The sequence below is a fragment of the Doryrhamphus excisus genome, linkage group LG4, assembly GCF_037039965.1.
Source record: "Doryrhamphus excisus strain RoL-2023G ecotype Guam linkage group LG4, RoL_Dexc_Guam_v1.1, whole genome shotgun sequence".
NCBI classification, from domain to species: Eukaryota; Metazoa; Chordata; class Actinopteri; order Syngnathiformes; family Syngnathidae; genus Doryrhamphus; species Doryrhamphus excisus.
This window is the reverse complement of record NC_136360.1, coordinates 11576266-11593290: the sequence shown is the minus strand read 5'-3', so window position 1 is coordinate 11593290 and position 17025 is coordinate 11576266. Positions and strand designations below refer to the sequence as shown.

Below are 17025 nucleotides of genomic sequence, written 5' to 3'. Positions count from 1 at the left end.
TAGTAAATCCAGGAGAACCCAGGTTGCCATGCTTTTTTGCACTGAAACAGAAGTTTCTGTGGATGTTTTGATGGTGTGTAACATAATGATGAAGTTAACAATAATACAAGACTTAGACATAAACTGACCCAATTTTCATAGAAAAATTACTACTTTGGCTGTATGTCCACGTCCACTTTTTAGTCAAAGGAATACAATGGAGTGAAATAGGATTGAGAGGAAGTAGCTCCATAAACAACATTCTTCTCCTGATGGCTGGCCTGTGCCAGCTCATCTCCCACGTGAAGAATCGTGCGCCGCACGTGCAAGCAGGCTTTGACGATAAGCGTCTATAGGCGCTCTCAGCTGGCCTGTTCCACTTCTCAAAAGTTCTCCCATTAATCTGCTAATTGACAAGCTAGCTAGGCGCTCTGCTAACGAGGTCGACGCAAATGAACTGAAAATGTTTTGCTGTTCAATTAAATGTGCTCAAAGTCCAATTAATGCAAAAAGTTAATTGTTTTCAAGGGGAGGCGTTCCTTAGTGCTGAGGGTTAAAGGACAACGATGACATTTTTGTCCTCAAGAGGCCCATTGCTACTGTGTCTCAAATGGAATACTTCAGTTAGTACACCTTGTGTACATTGTTGATTTAGTTCAGCAAATTGAGGCAATGTCCCAAATCCATGACAGTCCTCTCTTTGCGCACTTACCATGAAGATCGCACTATTTACCTGTTTATTCTGCTCTCATTCGCTCGCTTACCCTCACAATGGTCGTGGAGGTGTGCTGGAGCCTATCCCAGCTGACTTTGGGCAAGAGGCAGGGTACACCCTGGACCGGTTGCCAGTCAATCGCAGTACACATACTGTACAGACAAACAATCAAGATTGGAAAGGCTTGCAAGTCCGTCTTCTTCCTCTACGCAGCCACGATGTCGACTGCTGAGGCATTTGCTTCATTGAATTGTACGGGCAAAAATTAGTACTGAAGTGCAAAAATTGAAACTGTACCACATTAAGTTCATTATTAAGTTAGTATTCAAAGTAAATAAATAGCTTTTATATTTAAGAACATCATTTTAATGTATATTTCATAAAGTAAACTGGAAATACGTTAATGTATTTTTAAACATTATGTCTGTTACAAGGGCTGCACGACGACCTCACAGCTAGGAGACCAGAGTTCAATTCCACCCTTGGCCATCTCTGTGTGGAGTTTGTATGTTCTCCCCGTGTATGTGTGGGTTTTCTCCGGGTACTCCGGTTTCCTCCCACATTCCAAAAAAATGCTAGGTTAATTGGCAACTCCAAATTGTCCATAGTATGAATGTGAATGTGAGTGTGAATGGTTGTTTGTATGTGCCCTGTGATTGGCTGGTGACTAGTCCAGGGTGTACTCCGCCTCTTGCCTGAAGTCAGCTGGGATAGGCTCCAGCACCTCCGTGACCCTCGTGAGGAAAAGCGGTAGCAAACGAATGAATGAACTTCTGCTATAAACAGTTACATGACTAGAGTGATGGCGCCATCTTGGGGGCACAAGATGCAGTGACGTTTAATTTGCAGTGGAAAAATAATTTAGTCATTTTATTTTTACGAAAGGCTCTCCTCATCAGAACGTTCATAGTTTAAAGTTACTCAAATGACGTTCCAAGCCGTTAAAAAAGTCTAATCTTGGGGTTTTGGTTCCGCTTTAAATGTTTGCACTAAAGTACGATGTGACGTCGGCATACGACACAGACCTCGTGCCTTCTAACAGTCATTGGTCCATAGTCAGGCGTGCGTGTGACGTCACCGCGTGTCGCAAAAAACGCACGTTATCTCGACGCTGCACCTTAGCTATTCAAGTCAATCAATAATTAATCAATGATTACCATAATGACGCTGGCAAATTAGTAGGATTAGCAGCTCGTGCTGTGGAACATTCTGGCAGCTTAATGGGTGAGACGACAAATGAATGATCACGATCATCATTAGGCGGTTGTTGCAAATATGCACCCATTAGACACAATATTCATATATCATTACTTTGAAGCAAAATTTTCTCCTGGTAGTCCGGTTTTCTCCTACATAACAAAAACATGCATGTTATGTTATTTGAACCAGCCTTTATTGGACGAGCCATTAGCGACTCCAAATTGTCCATAGGTATGAATGTGAGTGTGAATGGTTGTTTGTCTATATGTGCCCTGTGATTTGTTGTCGACCAGTCCAGGGCGTACCCCGCCCCTCCCCCAATCTCAGCTGGGATAGGCTCCAGCATAATCCTAATTTACATTTTTATGTATGTACAGGTTATATTTACATGTTTTATTTTAGATTGTTATATATTGAAAAGTATATTTCGATTTATTATTATTGACATGTTTATAATAATTTGTGCCGTCTATATTTATGTTACATATTTATGTTATGTTACATACATCTGGCATAGAGATGGGATTTATGGGTCTATGAGGAGAGCCGGATCTTGGTGAGCTGTTCCTTTCAAAGAGATGTTGAAATAACTGTCTCATTTTTATATTTATTACGTTTTAAGAAGCCAGAAGTACCAATAAGTAATTTTAACTTGGAAATAACCACTGGGTCTAATGAATTTAGATGTCCCACAAATATGAGTTTGAATTACTCTGAAATATTGATGATAACCTTATTTGACATGTGTCTGATGTGGATTTATTGTGGAAATTCCACAAGGTGGCGCCATATCACTTTGCTTTGACAGCGACGTCAGTATTTTGAATTACCTCTTGTAATTTGTACAAATTCTGTGTATATGTGTGAACCTTGACTTGAACATGTATAAACATAAAAAAAACTAAGACAGGCTACAATCAATAGTGCCAAGATTTCCACAGAATAATATTATCTATTAACATATCGAATAAATCGAATAAGCACTGGATTGACCACCTTGACTAGTCAACTAGTTTGTTAAACAGAATATTTGACACAGAATATAGCAACACCAGTAGGCAACTCAGTAACTTGTCATTATTAGAGTGAAACTGTTGTAATGATATCACTTGTTATTTATATGATTTTCTTTTTTGTTGTTCAAGGACGTTGGGTACTGTTTTGGGAACAAAGTGTCCTGAGAGTCTGTGTCGCTAGGTGGCACAGTGTTTGTTTACCCAGTAATCAAACGTAAGTTTTAACATCAGTTTCTCATTCAATTTCTCACGTGACCACAACAGTAAAGTTAATTTCATTCATGTGTTCCTTAACCCATCCCTACGTCACGAGGAGCGCGGTCACGAGTGGCCAATCAGACGCGGCGAGCACGCGCTTTGGACTTATAAAAGACGCGCGGTAGAGGCAGGAATTATTGACAGTATATGGTCGCTGAAGCGCTTTACTTTTATACCTTACGTCACTACGTGCTTGTATCACGCTCGTGCACGTCTCACCTGCGTGTGTGCCTGCCTTTCTTCTCTTCCAGATTGTAAGTTGTGACTATGTCCACCTCAGCCAGTTCCAAGTTGAACAAGGTCGTCAAACGGCAGTATCTGGACCTCCCTCAGGGAGACAAGGTACAGGCCATGTACATCTGGATTGATGGCTCCGGAGAGGGTCTCCGCTGCAAGACCAGAACTCTGGACTCTGAACCCAAGACCATCCAAGGTAAGACCTGGGGGAAAAAAAGCAGAAGCGATTCTAGTCTTGGGGGCTTAGGCAAAATTTCACGTGGGGTCCTTTGCTTAATGCCACTGTTATAGAACTCGGGGACCCCATGCAGCCCAATTGCAGGCCCCCTCGTTGCCACCAGTTGCCTGCCTTGCCTAGTGCAAGCAGTGTTACAGGCATAGGAAATGTCTGAAAGTTTGTAAATAGTTATTAAATATGTCTCATGTTTAAAAATAAAGTTAATTAGGGTGCAAGACCGCTGAGGTGATGTTTGTGTGCCAGATCTTCCTGAGTGGAACTTTGACGGGTCCAGCACGTACCAGTCTGAGGGCTCCAACAGTGACATGTTTCTAGTCCCAGCCGCCATGTTCAGAGACCCCTTCAGAAAGGACCCCAACAAGCTGGTCCTCTGTGAGGTGCTCAAGTACAACCGCCAGCCAGCAGGTATGTTCCTCCCACTGGCCGTGTTGGGTAATGGGGCTGCCACTGAGCTTCTGTGTGCACTTCAGAGACAAACCTGCGGAAGAGCTGCAAGCACATAATGAGCAAAGTGGAGAACGAACGGCCGTGGTTCGGAATGGAGCAGGAGTATACGCTGCTGGGCACAGACGGACACCCGTTTGGATGGCCCTGTAACGGCTTTCCAGGCCCACAAGGTGAGTTGGCTCCACCCACAGTGCTGCTCAACATCATTAGGGCCTGATGTGAAGTGACTTCGCCCCCTCAGGTCCGTACTACTGCGGCGTGGGTGCTGACAAGGCGTACGGACGTGACATCGTGGAGGCTCACTATCGAGCATGTCTCTACGCGGGGGTCCAGATATGCGGCACCAATGCAGAAGTCATGCCCGCCCAGGTAACAAGCAGCAATGGGTCAGTGTGTTCGACAAGCCTGCTGACTCTTGTGTTGTGCTTCAGTGGGAGTTCCAGGTGGGGCCGTGCCAGGGCATCCACATGGGTGACCATCTTTGGGTGGCTCGCTTCATCCTGCACAGAGTCTGCGAGGACTTCGGCGTGGTTGTGTCCTTCGACCCCAAACCCATCTCAGGCAACTGGAACGGTGCTGGCTGCCACACCAACTTCAGCACCAAGGAAATGCGCGACGATGGCGGGCTCAAGTGAGAGAGCACTGACGGGCTGCCATGGCTTAGCGTGTTGAGAGTGACATTTTTGTGTTTATGCAGAGTCATCGAGGAGGCCATTGAGCGGCTAGCCAAGCGACATCACTATCACATCCGTGCGTATGACCCCAAAGGCGGGCTGGACAACGCTCGACGCCTTACAGGCCATCATGAGACCTCTAACATTGGAGAATTCTCGGCGGGAGTAGCGAACCGGGGCGCTAGCATCCGCATCCCACGCACTGTTGGCCAAGAGAAGAAGGGCTACTTTGAGGACCGCCGCCCTTCCGCCAACTGTGACCCTTACATTGTGACAGAGGCACTGGTGCGCACGTGTTTGCTAAAGGAGGAAGGGGAGGAGCCTGTTGACTACAGCCAGTGATGTGTCATGTGATCACATGTCCTTTTGACACTTTTCTACCTTCTCAATTCCTGTCCTTTTTTCATTTGTAGTTGTCTGCTCTTTAATAAAGTTGAATTTGTAGGAAGTCTACTGCATTTATGTCGCATAACTGAATATAAAAGTATTATGAGACATGGTGTAATGTTTTTCTGTGCTGCTAAACGAGCAGCCATGAAAGCACACAGACCCTGGTCACACGACCACATCCTGCAGCATCCCGCTGACCTTTGACCCCAATGGGGACACATGGGTGAAAACTATTTAGTTGCTAATAGTTCAATCATTTCAAGGATAAACAATAGAGAGGACAAAGCCCAAGAACCGTTAATCAAGTGACAGTTTGACTAGCATAAACAAAAACGACTTCAAACAAGTCTAAGGTACCATCATGTTAATGTGGCTTACCCTGCAAGGATATGAAACAATACTAAAACAGCATCTAAATGGCTAAAAGCTAAAACACTGTAGAGCACAATGCACAAATGTTTGTTGACTTGATGCATATGTAGCCCCCCGGTAGCTCAAACACTTGGATGAGGTCCTGGTTCTGCTAGCCCACTATGAGCCCACTTGGAGAGAGTCAAATGTTCCTCTAACAAGCGCCGTGTTGGAGTGCGTTGGATGATATTTTAGTCTCAACGCAAGAACAAGGATGGTCTGTGCGTGCACGTGGCTGAGTGACTGATTAGGAGTGCGACGCAGCTCAGATGACCTGACCATGACCATGTATGCCTTTTTATGTGAACGGCAGTATGTTGGCACAGCCGCAGATTAACATTACCATGACCACACGTACTTGGTCAAGTTGACTACTTGAACTTAACACTTTTAGTGCTCAATTACTACACAACATAACCAGCTTCTGCATCTCATTAGTATATTTTATGGTTAGCTTAGAGTTGTATGCTGTATCAGAACATGTGTAGAGGGCGGGGCAAATATTTTTAAAAAAAGGGGGGGGGGGTCACTGGGTCAGCATGGTAGCATCATGCTACTTGATTGCTGCATGCTCTATCAATGTCATCATACAGCATGTTTACCACATTGCTGAGTGGCCTGTACAGTAAGACGACCTACATGCTGTCACACGTGATGAGTCCGAAACAGGCACCTGTTGACGTCCTATACTCCTTGTCTAAGAAGAGATTTGTATCGAGTCTCCAAGAACCAGAGGACGCTAGCAGTGTCTGCGCTGATTACACAGACACATTCTGACATGTTTTCAGTGTGAAATGGTGATATGTCAATTTAGATAAATATTGGCCTGCATGGTTGTGGTGATTGATGAGTGACGTCACATGAGCACACATCGTCGATGATTGTGTTAGATGATATGACGCCTTGATCCAATCAGGAAGCGATTCAAATCAACAGTGAGCTTGTCCACTTTGACCTCATCACACACAATGGACTGGAAATCAGAGGTCATGTGAGCGGGGACGTACACCCTCATTATGAATTAAAACACCTTATGAGATTCTTATGAGAATATTTTTTTAGACATTTTAAGGTCTTACATTCAAATAATTCGATTTGAACGACCTTGGCCGATGGTTTCCGGCCATACCAAAGGCCATCTAGACATTTCAGTTCTCAACTTATTGCCACCCCTATGTGAGTAATTGTCTCACCTTGGCTACCCAATTAAAAAATATCTGGTTCCATCACTAAGAAGGACAGACAGTGGAACATATTGTGAGACATAAAGGTAAAAGCATGCAACTCAGTCATTCATCTTCAATGAAAAGCACAGCACACAAAGTCCTTATGAGTCCACACAAACACACACACACAGGTTAAATCCACTTATCCATGTGTGTGTCACGTTAAAGTTATTAAGTCTTTTAAAGTTTGATTCCCTGCTGTGCTGCAGCCGGAACACAGAATGTCAGTGCTGTTCTATGTTTTTTAACGAGCCCTAACCCATAACACACAATATTTGCATAATTAATGTCAGCTTGTTTTAGCCAAAAATAAATAAATAAAAATTGCTGGGCGGCACGGCGGTCTAGTGGTTAGCGCGCAGACCTCACAGCTAAGAGACCAGGGTTCAATTCCACCCTCGGCCATCGCTGTGTGGAGTTTGCATGTTCTCCCTGTGCATGCGTGGGTTTTCTCCGGGTTCTCCGGTTTCCTCCCATAGACAGCTGGGATAGGCTCCAGCATCCCCCGCGACCCTTGTGAGGAAAAAGCGGCAGAAAATGAATGAATGAATGAATGAAATTGCTGACCGTAGCCAAAGTGCGGCAACCGCAACCACATCCACATGATCCCTCTACTTTTGGTGGCCATGAAAGAGGAGCAGTAGAAGGGGCAGAGGATCCCTTCAAGTGTCCTCAGTATGTCACTGGTCCTTCAAGATGATGTACAACCTGCACAGTCACAAGCACACGCACACCAGCCACACCAAAGCGTGTGGCACGCTTACACTTACACTAACATCATGCTCTGGCGACTTTGTGGCAAAAACACGTAAATTGGCACTCATCAGAATCTCATTAGACTCTCTCCAGGCTCTATCGAGACTGGAGAATTGTGATTAACATTTATTGAATGCCTTGTTAATGGCATTTTGCATTCACCTGTGTTGAAAAAGACTGGTAAAATGTCTAAATGCCTCAAATTGGTCTTATAGTAGCAGAATCACATTTTAATTGCATTATTATGAGCCACGAAGGGCTGCATTCAAAGACACCATGTAACCTAAGTTGAATTCTTAAATGCAGTACATTGTACTTCTGCAGTAAGAGTTATGTTAGCGAGAGATAATATCTACCATTTTTGTTTTTCTTTCTGTTTATTTTGACAATGCACACAAACACGCATAATAAAGATGATGAATGCAACATGCTGTTTGTTGGCAATGAGGAAGTGTCCTTCCCAGGACGAGCGGACTGGAGACGAGTTTGTGAGTTAGAGATAACAGATGTGGTGTTAGAATTTCACTGCTGTTGATGTGTTCAGGTCAAGAAAAAATTATAAGAGTGTCAGACTTTATAATGTATAAATGGCCCTTCACCTAAATGCTTCTAGTACTAGTTTCAATACACAGGTTAAAAATTATCAATTTAATAAATGCAACAACAAAACACAATCATTCTGTATATGGTCTTTTCCTGCTTTCAAGTATTGCACATTTTACATTTTTAGAAAATGCAAGTAAGTAACAATATTAAACTAAATATTTATCAACTTGAAGATTTGCACTTCTTGTCCATGAGTGTTTAACACACAATTCAAATGATAAAATTCTAATTACTCAAAGTTAAAATTTTGCCTTTGACATCAACTTTGTGAGTCACAAGAAGAAAGTGTCATACTTCCACTTTAAAGGTCATGTATTGTGTATATACAGTATATATAATATACATACATTCAAGTCTATATAACATTTAACATTAACATTTACCATGTGTCTATGATTACCTTCTTCAAGTGCATGTACTGCCACTGCAGTAAACGCAATCACGCGCACTCTCACCGCCAGCTGGGAGGTAGACCATTTAGGTGATGACATCACTTCCTGCAAGCAGACAGGAAAAAGATGAGTGTGCGCTCATGTCTGCGAGAACAAAACCAGAACTTCACTTTACCTGTCAGGGGACTTGGACTGGAACCATCCACGGAACCATCCTGACCTTGTGCTCTAACATCACACGGAGACCGGTCACATAATAGTTTGTTGAATATATATTTAAAATACATTGGGCCCCACCAACCTGTGAAGAAAGCTGCTTGGTGTGAGAAGACTCTGACACCTGGTTCCGTCCCTAAAAGACCAAAACATCCAGGTGAATGGTTAAACAGCACACGTAGGCGGCCATCTTTGTAGTCATTTAGCATCACTACTCACCGGCGCCACTCCAGAAGGCAGCACTGCGCCTGTTGAAGTGATCCAATCAAATTAGTAGATGCAGCCATCCTATGGTAAACATCATGTGACACTCACACTGTGCTGCTACAGGCCACCCACTTTCACGTGGCGAGACGCTTCCAACCTCGGAACCAGCTGTGTTCTGTTCTGTGTTCTGGTCCCACACAGCTGCTGAGGATGCTGGGTAGGCGTGACCAGTCACTCTTGGCATCGGAGGTTGGGCCTCGGTCCTGCAAGGAGGACCTTGTTATCGCTTTGTGGGCACTAAAAGAAATTGTACGTGTTGTACCATTCCTGAGTTCCTCCGACATTCCAGGACAATTGTTGTCCCAAAGTGTGTCCATCCATGGTTCTATTGCCGTGAAGAGGTTCTGTTTCTGGACTCTGACTGCCAGTGATGTCAGGTTCTGTTGGTTAAAAAGCAGCAAAAGTCGTCCAACAATGTCCTCTAGTGGCCAAAGTTCACTTGACAAGATGAAGCTCTACCTGAGAACTTGTTATTGTGCTCTTCAGCTTGAGGAACAATTTGTTGGATGTCAGCCCTGTCAGGCCCTTTCTTTTGAGCACAGAACAATAACATGAACCACATGCAAACAATCAAAGCAACTACAGGGCATCATAGTATGTTTAGACACTGAATGACATATACTGTATAAAATAACCCATAGATGTCTGGATTGTCCACCTGCTTCCTATTGCATTTGCACAACAGCATCTGAAACTGATTGTCAACCTGTGTTTCAGTCTGAGCTTCCCAAGTGGACAGTTTGATTGACTTGGCGTTAGATTGTGTTGTTCAAGTGTATGTCCAGACTTTAAGCATAAGCCTGACATCCCATTCAGCTATGGAATAAAATGTGTTTTAAACATGAATATATTTTTATGCATTATTATGTTATTAAAAAGCTTTATTTACTTGCCAAAAAACCATGGTGCCTAGCGCGCAGTTCTGTCAGCCAGCTTGGCTCCTGTCCGGTGCCACTCGAACCAACCGCACTAAAAGGACCTTCTGCGTGTGTGAGGCGTTCAGCCAGCTGAGGAGGATGACCTTCATTAGGTCATGTTGTCGAATGAACACTTATTGGTAGAACTCTAAGACCACCTTAATGAGTTCCTCCGTCAAAACATGGAAGACTTCTAGCTGCACGAGGAGGGTCCGGCCTATCACCTCACAGTAATGGAATGCCTGACAAGCCAGTCCACAGTCCAGAAGACGAGTGGCGTATAAAAACTTGAAGACCTGCATAGCAGGATGAGATATTCACATGAATGGATCAGTCACAGGTTGGAGAGCAGCCATGTTGATCCTGAGTGAAAACAAAAACATCTCCCAATACTTTTGTCCACAGTTTGTGTGTTGTGTCTTCTACCTGGAATGATGGGATGGAAAAGTGTTTGGCACCAAGTGTCTGGCAGAACTCGTAGATTTCAGTGCAGCGGATGGCAGCGTTGGAGGCAAAGCGCCTAAAGGTGTCCCTGAAGGAGACGTGAATGTGAGCGTAGAAATGAGTGAAGTGTCTCGTCAGCGTCTCAGCTCACTTGTGGCTACAGCCAAGTAGAACCATCCTGGCTGTCGTCTTGGTGAAGGCATCGAAAGGAACGCCACTCATCAAGTAGCACACGTGGGCAGCGTGCACGAGGCCTCGGGAGGCTGGATGTAGGAGAGTATCAGTGTGCACACACACCCTCCAGAAAACAATGGCCGCCAGTCACCGCATCCTTACCTAGGGTGTCTCCCATGGTGACCACTGCTCGCTGTCGGAGAGTGGAGTCGCCCGTCTCGTTGGACAGCATCACAGCCAGGTGAGGGCGCCAGTCGGCCCGGTTGGGGCCGCCGCACCACTGCATGATGACGCAAAAGCAAAATTAAAACACAGCCTCAGGACATACAGTGAAGAAAATAAGTATTTGAACACCCTGCTATTTTGCTATTTCTCCCACTTAGAAATCATGGAGGGGTCTGAAATTTTCATCGTAGGTGCATGTCCACTGTGAGAGAGATAAACTAAAAAGAAAAATCCAGAAATCACAATGCATGATTTTTTAACAATTTATTTGTGTGATACAGCTGCAAATAAGTATTTGAACACCTGTGTATCATCTAGAATTCTGACCCTGAAAGACCTGTTAGTCTGCCCATTAGAAGTCCACCTGCACTCCATGTATCATCCTGAATCAGATGCACCTGTTTGAGGTCGTTAGCTGCATAAAGACACCTGTCCACCCCATACAATCAGTAAGACTTTAACTTGTAACATGGCGAAGACCAAAGAGCTGTCCAAAGACACCAGAGACAAAATTGTACACCTCCACAAGGCTGGAAAGGGCTACGGAGCAATTACCAAGCAGCTTGGTGAAAAAAGGTCCACTGTTGGAGCTATCATTAGAAAATGGAAGAAGCTAAACATGACGGTCAATCTCAATCGGAGTGGAGCCCCATGCAAGATATCACCTCGTGGGGTCTCAATGATTCTAAGAAAGGTGAGGAATCAGCCCAGAACTACACGACAGGACTTGGTCAATGACCTGAAAAGAGCTGGGACCACCGTTTCCAAGGTTACTGTAGGTAATACACTAAGACGTCATGATGTGAAATCATGCATGGCACGAAAGGTTCCCCTGCTTAAACCAGCACATGTCAAGGCCCGTCTTAAGTTTGCATATGACCATTTGGATGATACAGAGGAGTCATGGGAGAAAGTTTTATGGTCAGATGAGACCAAAATAGAACTTTTTGGTCATAATTCCAATAAGCGTGTTTGGAGGAAGAAGAATGAAGAGTACAATCCGAAGAACACCATCCCTACTGTGAAGCATGGGGGTGGTAGCATCATGCTTTGGGGGTGTTTTTCTGCACATGGGACAGGACGAGTGCACTGCATTAAAGAGAGGATGACTGGGGCCGTGTATTGTGAGATTTTGGGGAACAACCTCCTTCCCTCTGTCAGAGCATTGAAGATGGGTCGTGGCTGGGTCTTCCAACACGACAACGACCCGAAGCACACAGCCAGGAAAACCAAGGAGTGGCTCCGTAAGAAGCATATCAAGGTTCTAGCATGGCCCAGCCAGTCTCCAGACCTGAACCCAATCGAAAATCTTTGGAGGGAGCTCAAACTCCGTGTTTCTCAGCGACAGCCCAGAAACCTGACTGATCTAGAGGAGATCTGTGTGGAGGAGTGGGCCAAGATCCCTCCTGCAGTGTGTGCAAACCTGGTGAAAAACTACAGGAAACGTTTGACCTCTGTAATAGCAAACAAAGGCTACTGTACCAAATATTAACATTCATTTTCTCAGGTGTTCAAATACTTATTAGCAGCTGTATCACACAAATAAATTGTTAAAAAATCATGCATTGTGATTTCTGGATTTTTCTTTTTAGTTTATCTCTCTCACAGTGGACATGCACCTACGATGAAAATTTCAGACCCCTCCATGATTTCTAAGTGGGAGAAATAGCAAAATAGCAGGGTGTTCAAATACTTATTTTCTTCACTGTATCTGGCAATGTTGCCTTTGTGTGTTACCGTGGCAACAGCTGGGATTCTCCCTGATAGAAGCTGGAAGAGAGTTTGTAGTGGGTCGGTGGCACTCAGCTGTCCAGTGAACCTGCCAGCAGAAGGTCATTCACACACTGTCACATTGAAACACCCCAGTCAATGGACCGTCTAAAAGTCCCAACATGGGTTGCCGTGGGGAAAAAAAACATTTCACGAGTATATACAAGACATACGTACATGTTGCAAAAGTCTTTAGAATGTTCCGCATTGGACAAATTAAAGGACAGAAAGGATGCAGGCAAGGTGAGCATCCGTCTCTAAGGTGCCATCTTCCAATCAGAGAAGTTACTCACCTGTCCAGCACAGTGGTGTAGGACCTCATGTCCATTTTGCTGGCTAAAAAGAGGGCATGTCCCCACAGGTCGCCACTCATAGCTGACTCCAGAGCCTCCTGTGAAGCACATGGCAAAAGTAATAACAAAATTTCATAATTTGAGGTCACATGACATGGGGTGGGACCTTCTTCCTCCCGGCCAATAGCAGCTGAGTGTAGCTTTGCAGGCTTTTCTTAGACATCTCAGCACTGCAGCTTCCCGTCAGGAGGTCATCTCCCAGACTAGGGGGTGCCTCAGCAACATTGTCCTCGCTGAAGTCAATGAGAGTCATGTCATCGGACACGATGCTTCCGTCTGAGAGTGATCCCTGCATCAGCAGCTCCGCAACATCGGCGCCAACTATTTGCTGGAAGGAGAGCATGATGAAGAAATTAAACGTATTTATTTGATGGTGAGTTCGCGGCACTTGCGCACTTACACCATTTTGTCTGCACAGCAGTATGAGAATCTTCCACAAGAGGGCAGCAGAGCTCCCGTCGTCATTGCTGCAGGCCAGCGCCTTTTGGTGTGCGAAGTCAATAACATCCACTTTGTGCAAATCTTCCCTAAAAATAAAATAAATTGACAGAGGGCCTTCATAGAGCAACAATGGCTTTGTGAGGTGGTGGCTACCGAGTTAAAGGTCCTGGAAAGTTCCTCATTTCCTGCTGCTCGTGTGTCTCACTCAGGATGACCTTACAAAATAAATTACATGAAAATAAAATAGGATCAAATCAAATAAGCATTACTTTACCTCCAGACTGTGCATCTCCACTTGGCACAGGCATTCCCGTGCCGAGCGACCCGGCGTGACCTTCACAAGCTGCCCTGAGGGTCCAAAGCTGACAACGACGTGAGGGCCAGAGAACTTGAAAGGAACCGCCGGGGGACTCAGACCTGCGAACATTAAGTGCAAACGTCCAGTCAAGATGGGATGCCACATGATGTCTACTTGGAAAATAAATAAATTTAAAAAAAGAGACTCACCTGAGTCAGTCACTGGTTTGCATTGTTCACCTCCGTTAATGTACTGACTGAGCTCATAGCTGCTAGATGATAATCCTGAAGCTCTGGAAGCTTCTAATGAGTCCTTGGACGGATGCACCTCCTGGTCTCCAGGGTCACATGACGCTATATTTGAATAACTTCCAAGAAGTCATGTGACAAGACATTGATGAAATAAACAATAGCTTATAAAGACAGTTTAATACAACCTATGATTGATTGACAAGTCAGTTGCTTTAAACACGTTTGACAACATCGACTGGTTAACATGAATAAAAGATAATTCAATGCACTGATTGTCATATACCCTCACCTGCAGGCGTAGGAGCTTGATGTTCCGTCATTATGACGCTCCGCCCCCCGGGAGTCCTGAGGCCACCAGGAGGTATGCTGGTCTTGGCGGTCACAGCAACATGTCATGAAGGGTGTGGTTAAAAGGTTGGGGTCTCAAAGAGGCAGGGCGGTCATCTTACCTGTGCTGTAGTAGTTGTAGTATGTGTACTGTGCGTCGTAGTCATACTGAGCGTACGCTTCGTAGTCGTATCCTCGCCTTGACAAGCACAATAACCATCTTTGTTATGTCAATGCACTCTTCAGTCTTTACAAAACACACACCTGCTGAGGTGCCAGCGCTGCTCTGGGGGGGCACTGGAGTACTGCAGGCTGTTGTCAAGATTCTGGAAGGCAGCAGGAGCACCACTACAGTGCTGAGTCCAGTAGTGATGATCAGGACCGGGCCAAAACCTGTCAGCCACCCTGTGCTCCGGCCCTGGAGGACCCTGCTCATACATGAAGCGATGGTCCCTGTGGGGGTGGCGGTCAGATTGTGACCTTTGGCGAACTTTGCGGTCCATGGTTAGTCCACAGCTGAGGAGGCAGGGGACAGGTTACCAAGAGACAACTATCTCTGCTCAATGACACAATGACAGTTGAAACAAGATATTTTTTTCTGTCTTTAGCAAGGTGGTGCTGACTATAGTGGAGAAAGCCACACTACACGTCACGCAAAAGAAGAAAAGAACAAAAAACAATTCAAAGATTTGTTTTTCCTCTTACCTCTCGGAGATACAAAACAGGTCAAAGTTAATCCAAGACTTCCACATAGGAGGAAGGACATGATAGCGGCAGGTCAAAGGTCAACACGCACAACATCAGTGTCGTGGGTCAGCTGATCAGTCAAGTTCTGGGTGCAGAGAGACAGCTGTTTGTACAAACAATGTCTTTACTCCTGGTGAAAAGCAGCACCATCATCATCATCATAATGTGCCACGTTGGCGGGAAATAATAGGCTCTGATCTCGGGTCAGATTTAGCTAGCATCAGTCAAGTTAAAGATGGGAATGGAGACTGATCTCAAGTCAGCACGTGCTACCATTAACAACCAGCAGAGGCGCCATAGTAGAAGAGACTAAAAAGTTTGATGTAAAAGTGCTTACAGTCAGTACAAATGTTGCAGAGCACAAGAAGAGAAAATTGGGTAAGTGAAAAGAATTAAAGTGCATTAGTAAAGTATCTGATTTTAGGTTTAAATGCTTAAACCAAAACCAAACTCAGTGCGTCGCTTTGGCCACAGGGTGCCGCTGTTTGTGAAAACACCTCCCACGAAAAGAGGGCCAGGCCTTGTGGTCGGTGGGCGGGGTTTATGCAAATAATGGCGGAGCTGAGGATTTGAAGAGGCTGACTTCTTAGATCCAACAGAACTATTAGTATCAACTGAACTCCGCGGACACAAACATGACGCTTGAGGATAATAGTGGAGAAAACGCTTCTGAAAGGTGAACAATTTCTATATTTTTTATGAGACTTGTTCTTAGCGATGTTTGCAATATCATGTTTGTATTTTAAATATGGCTTATGCTGCTCAGTGCACTGATGCTAATTAGTTCATTAGTATTATTAATGGTTAAATTAAGTTAGGAGGAGAGAAGCATTGCAATGTTACATCATCCAAAGTGACTGTCATGCTAAAAATTAATTGGATTTGTGTGCTTATTAGGATGGAGTCTGTGGCCCATGCCTTGGAGGAGGTTCTGAGTGCAGCCTTACCTCAGGGTTGCATCACTGTGGGTGTCTATGAGGCTGCCAAGTCTCTCAATGTGTAAGTCCCAAGCAAGATGGCTGCCTCCTTGGGCCCTCGGGCCGCCAGTCGCTGACTTACTTCCTGTCCACAGAGATTCAGACAATGTGGTTCTGTGCGTACTGGCCTCCGACGACAGCGACAAGCATGACGCGGCACTGCAGATCCACTTCACGCTCATCCGCGCCTTCTGCTGTGACAACCACATCGACATCGTGCATGTCGACAACATGCGGCGTCTGGCTGAACTTGTGGGAGGGGCCAGGGCCGGAAGGGAACCGCTGGACCCACACTGTGTTCTGGTCACGGTGAGTGTCTGCACCCAAAGCAGTGTGTGTGTGTTTGTTTGTTTTCTGACCTTGTGTGTCTTTGATGTTCCAGCAGAACCCGCAGACATCATCCTGGAAGAGCTCTGCTCTGGGGAAGCTCCAAAGGTTCTGCAGGGACAGTCGCGGTTGGGACCAGTGGGTGCCGCTGGTTCACCTGCCAGACCGATGAAGTGAAAGTGTGCAGTCGCATGTGTTGATCTCAGTGTGGACGTCCATGGAGGGAAAGCAAAATGCTGGACCAGGTCATGAAGCAATGACTCAGCAGTCTGGATCCAGGATCCCAGGCCGAACCACGTGAGCAGTCTGAGACTTTTGCTTACAATGATGATGAAGGTTGTCCTCTGGTGAAGAAGATGTTCCTGTAATTTTGGGAGCTCACTGGACTTTGTCAAGTGTCAACAAGAACTGGTTCCATCTGAATGCCTCCAAATGTCTGTTTCTGTACACGGCTGTGAAGAAGCAAATGATTAATAAATAAATGCAAATAAAAATCAACACATGTTGTCACTTGCTCTTTACACGCGACTATCTGACATGTGGGCGGGTCCAAGAACCCCACAGATGCTGATTGATGCGCACCCTCCTGTCCCAGGAAAGGTAGCAGTTATGCTTATCAGCATTTTCCCAGAGTTCTTTGCAGTCGGCCATGAAGTTGCCCTGAGCAGGCGGGGGTGAGCAGTGTTCTTCACTCACTGAAGTCACATTCTAGAACCAAACAGAACCACTGGAGACTGATGACATGG

The 17025-nt window shown here is 45.2% G+C and overlaps 4 protein-coding genes across 5 annotated transcripts; 2 read left to right on the top strand and 2 right to left on the bottom strand.

The window, feature by feature from the left end:
- The first annotated feature begins 3320 nt into the window (after nt 1-3320).
- glulb (glutamate-ammonia ligase (glutamine synthase) b) lies at nt 3321-5202 on the top strand. The gene is made up of 6 exons (XM_058072173.2): nt 3321-3601; nt 3887-4048; nt 4114-4260; nt 4332-4459; nt 4522-4721; nt 4788-5202. Exons 1-6 carry the CDS (start codon nt 3436-3438, stop codon nt 5104-5106), a joined length of 1122 nt encoding a protein of 373 aa, XP_057928156.2. The 5' UTR covers nt 3321-3435; the 3' UTR covers nt 5107-5202.
- A 2783-nt stretch (nt 5203-7985) lies between these two features.
- On the bottom strand, nt 7986-9689 carry LOC144898365 (uncharacterized). The gene is made up of 7 exons (XM_078790155.1): nt 9488-9689; nt 9291-9408; nt 9077-9231; nt 8981-9009; nt 8847-8897; nt 8721-8773; nt 7986-8650 (listed from the first exon to the last, which is right to left on the bottom strand). The coding sequence occupies exons 1-7, from the start codon at nt 9588-9590 to the stop codon at nt 8644-8646; spliced, it is 516 nt and encodes a 171-aa protein (XP_078646281.1). The 5' UTR covers nt 9591-9689; the 3' UTR covers nt 7986-8643.
- Nucleotides 9690-9891: 202 nt separating this feature from the next.
- Nucleotides 9892-15208, bottom strand: sec16b (SEC16 homolog B, endoplasmic reticulum export factor). The gene is made up of 16 exons (XM_078789923.1): nt 14934-15208; nt 14493-14744; nt 14351-14427; nt 14191-14272; nt 13860-14017; nt 13627-13769; nt 13506-13567; nt 13312-13438; nt 13018-13239; nt 12852-12949; nt 12526-12607; nt 10726-10843; nt 10541-10652; nt 10372-10477; nt 10104-10241; nt 9892-10035 (listed from the first exon to the last, which is right to left on the bottom strand). The coding sequence occupies exons 1-16, from the start codon at nt 14978-14980 to the stop codon at nt 9910-9912; spliced, it is 1950 nt and encodes a 649-aa protein (XP_078646049.1). The 5' UTR covers nt 14981-15208; the 3' UTR covers nt 9892-9909.
- A 351-nt stretch (nt 15209-15559) lies between these two features.
- LOC131129062 (growth arrest and DNA damage-inducible protein GADD45 alpha) lies at nt 15560-16760 on the top strand. 2 transcript variants are annotated; one of them, XM_058072182.2, is made up of 4 exons: nt 15560-15651; nt 15873-15974; nt 16048-16261; nt 16338-16760. In XM_058072182.2, exons 1-4 carry the CDS (start codon nt 15611-15613, stop codon nt 16449-16451), a joined length of 471 nt encoding a protein of 156 aa, XP_057928165.1. In that variant the 5' UTR covers nt 15560-15610; the 3' UTR covers nt 16452-16760. The 2 variants fall into 2 exon arrangements, with proteins under 2 accessions (XP_057928165.1, XP_057928164.1); XM_058072181.2 differs by having other exon boundaries at nt 16335-16760.
- Nucleotides 16761-17025: the final 265 nt, after the last annotated feature.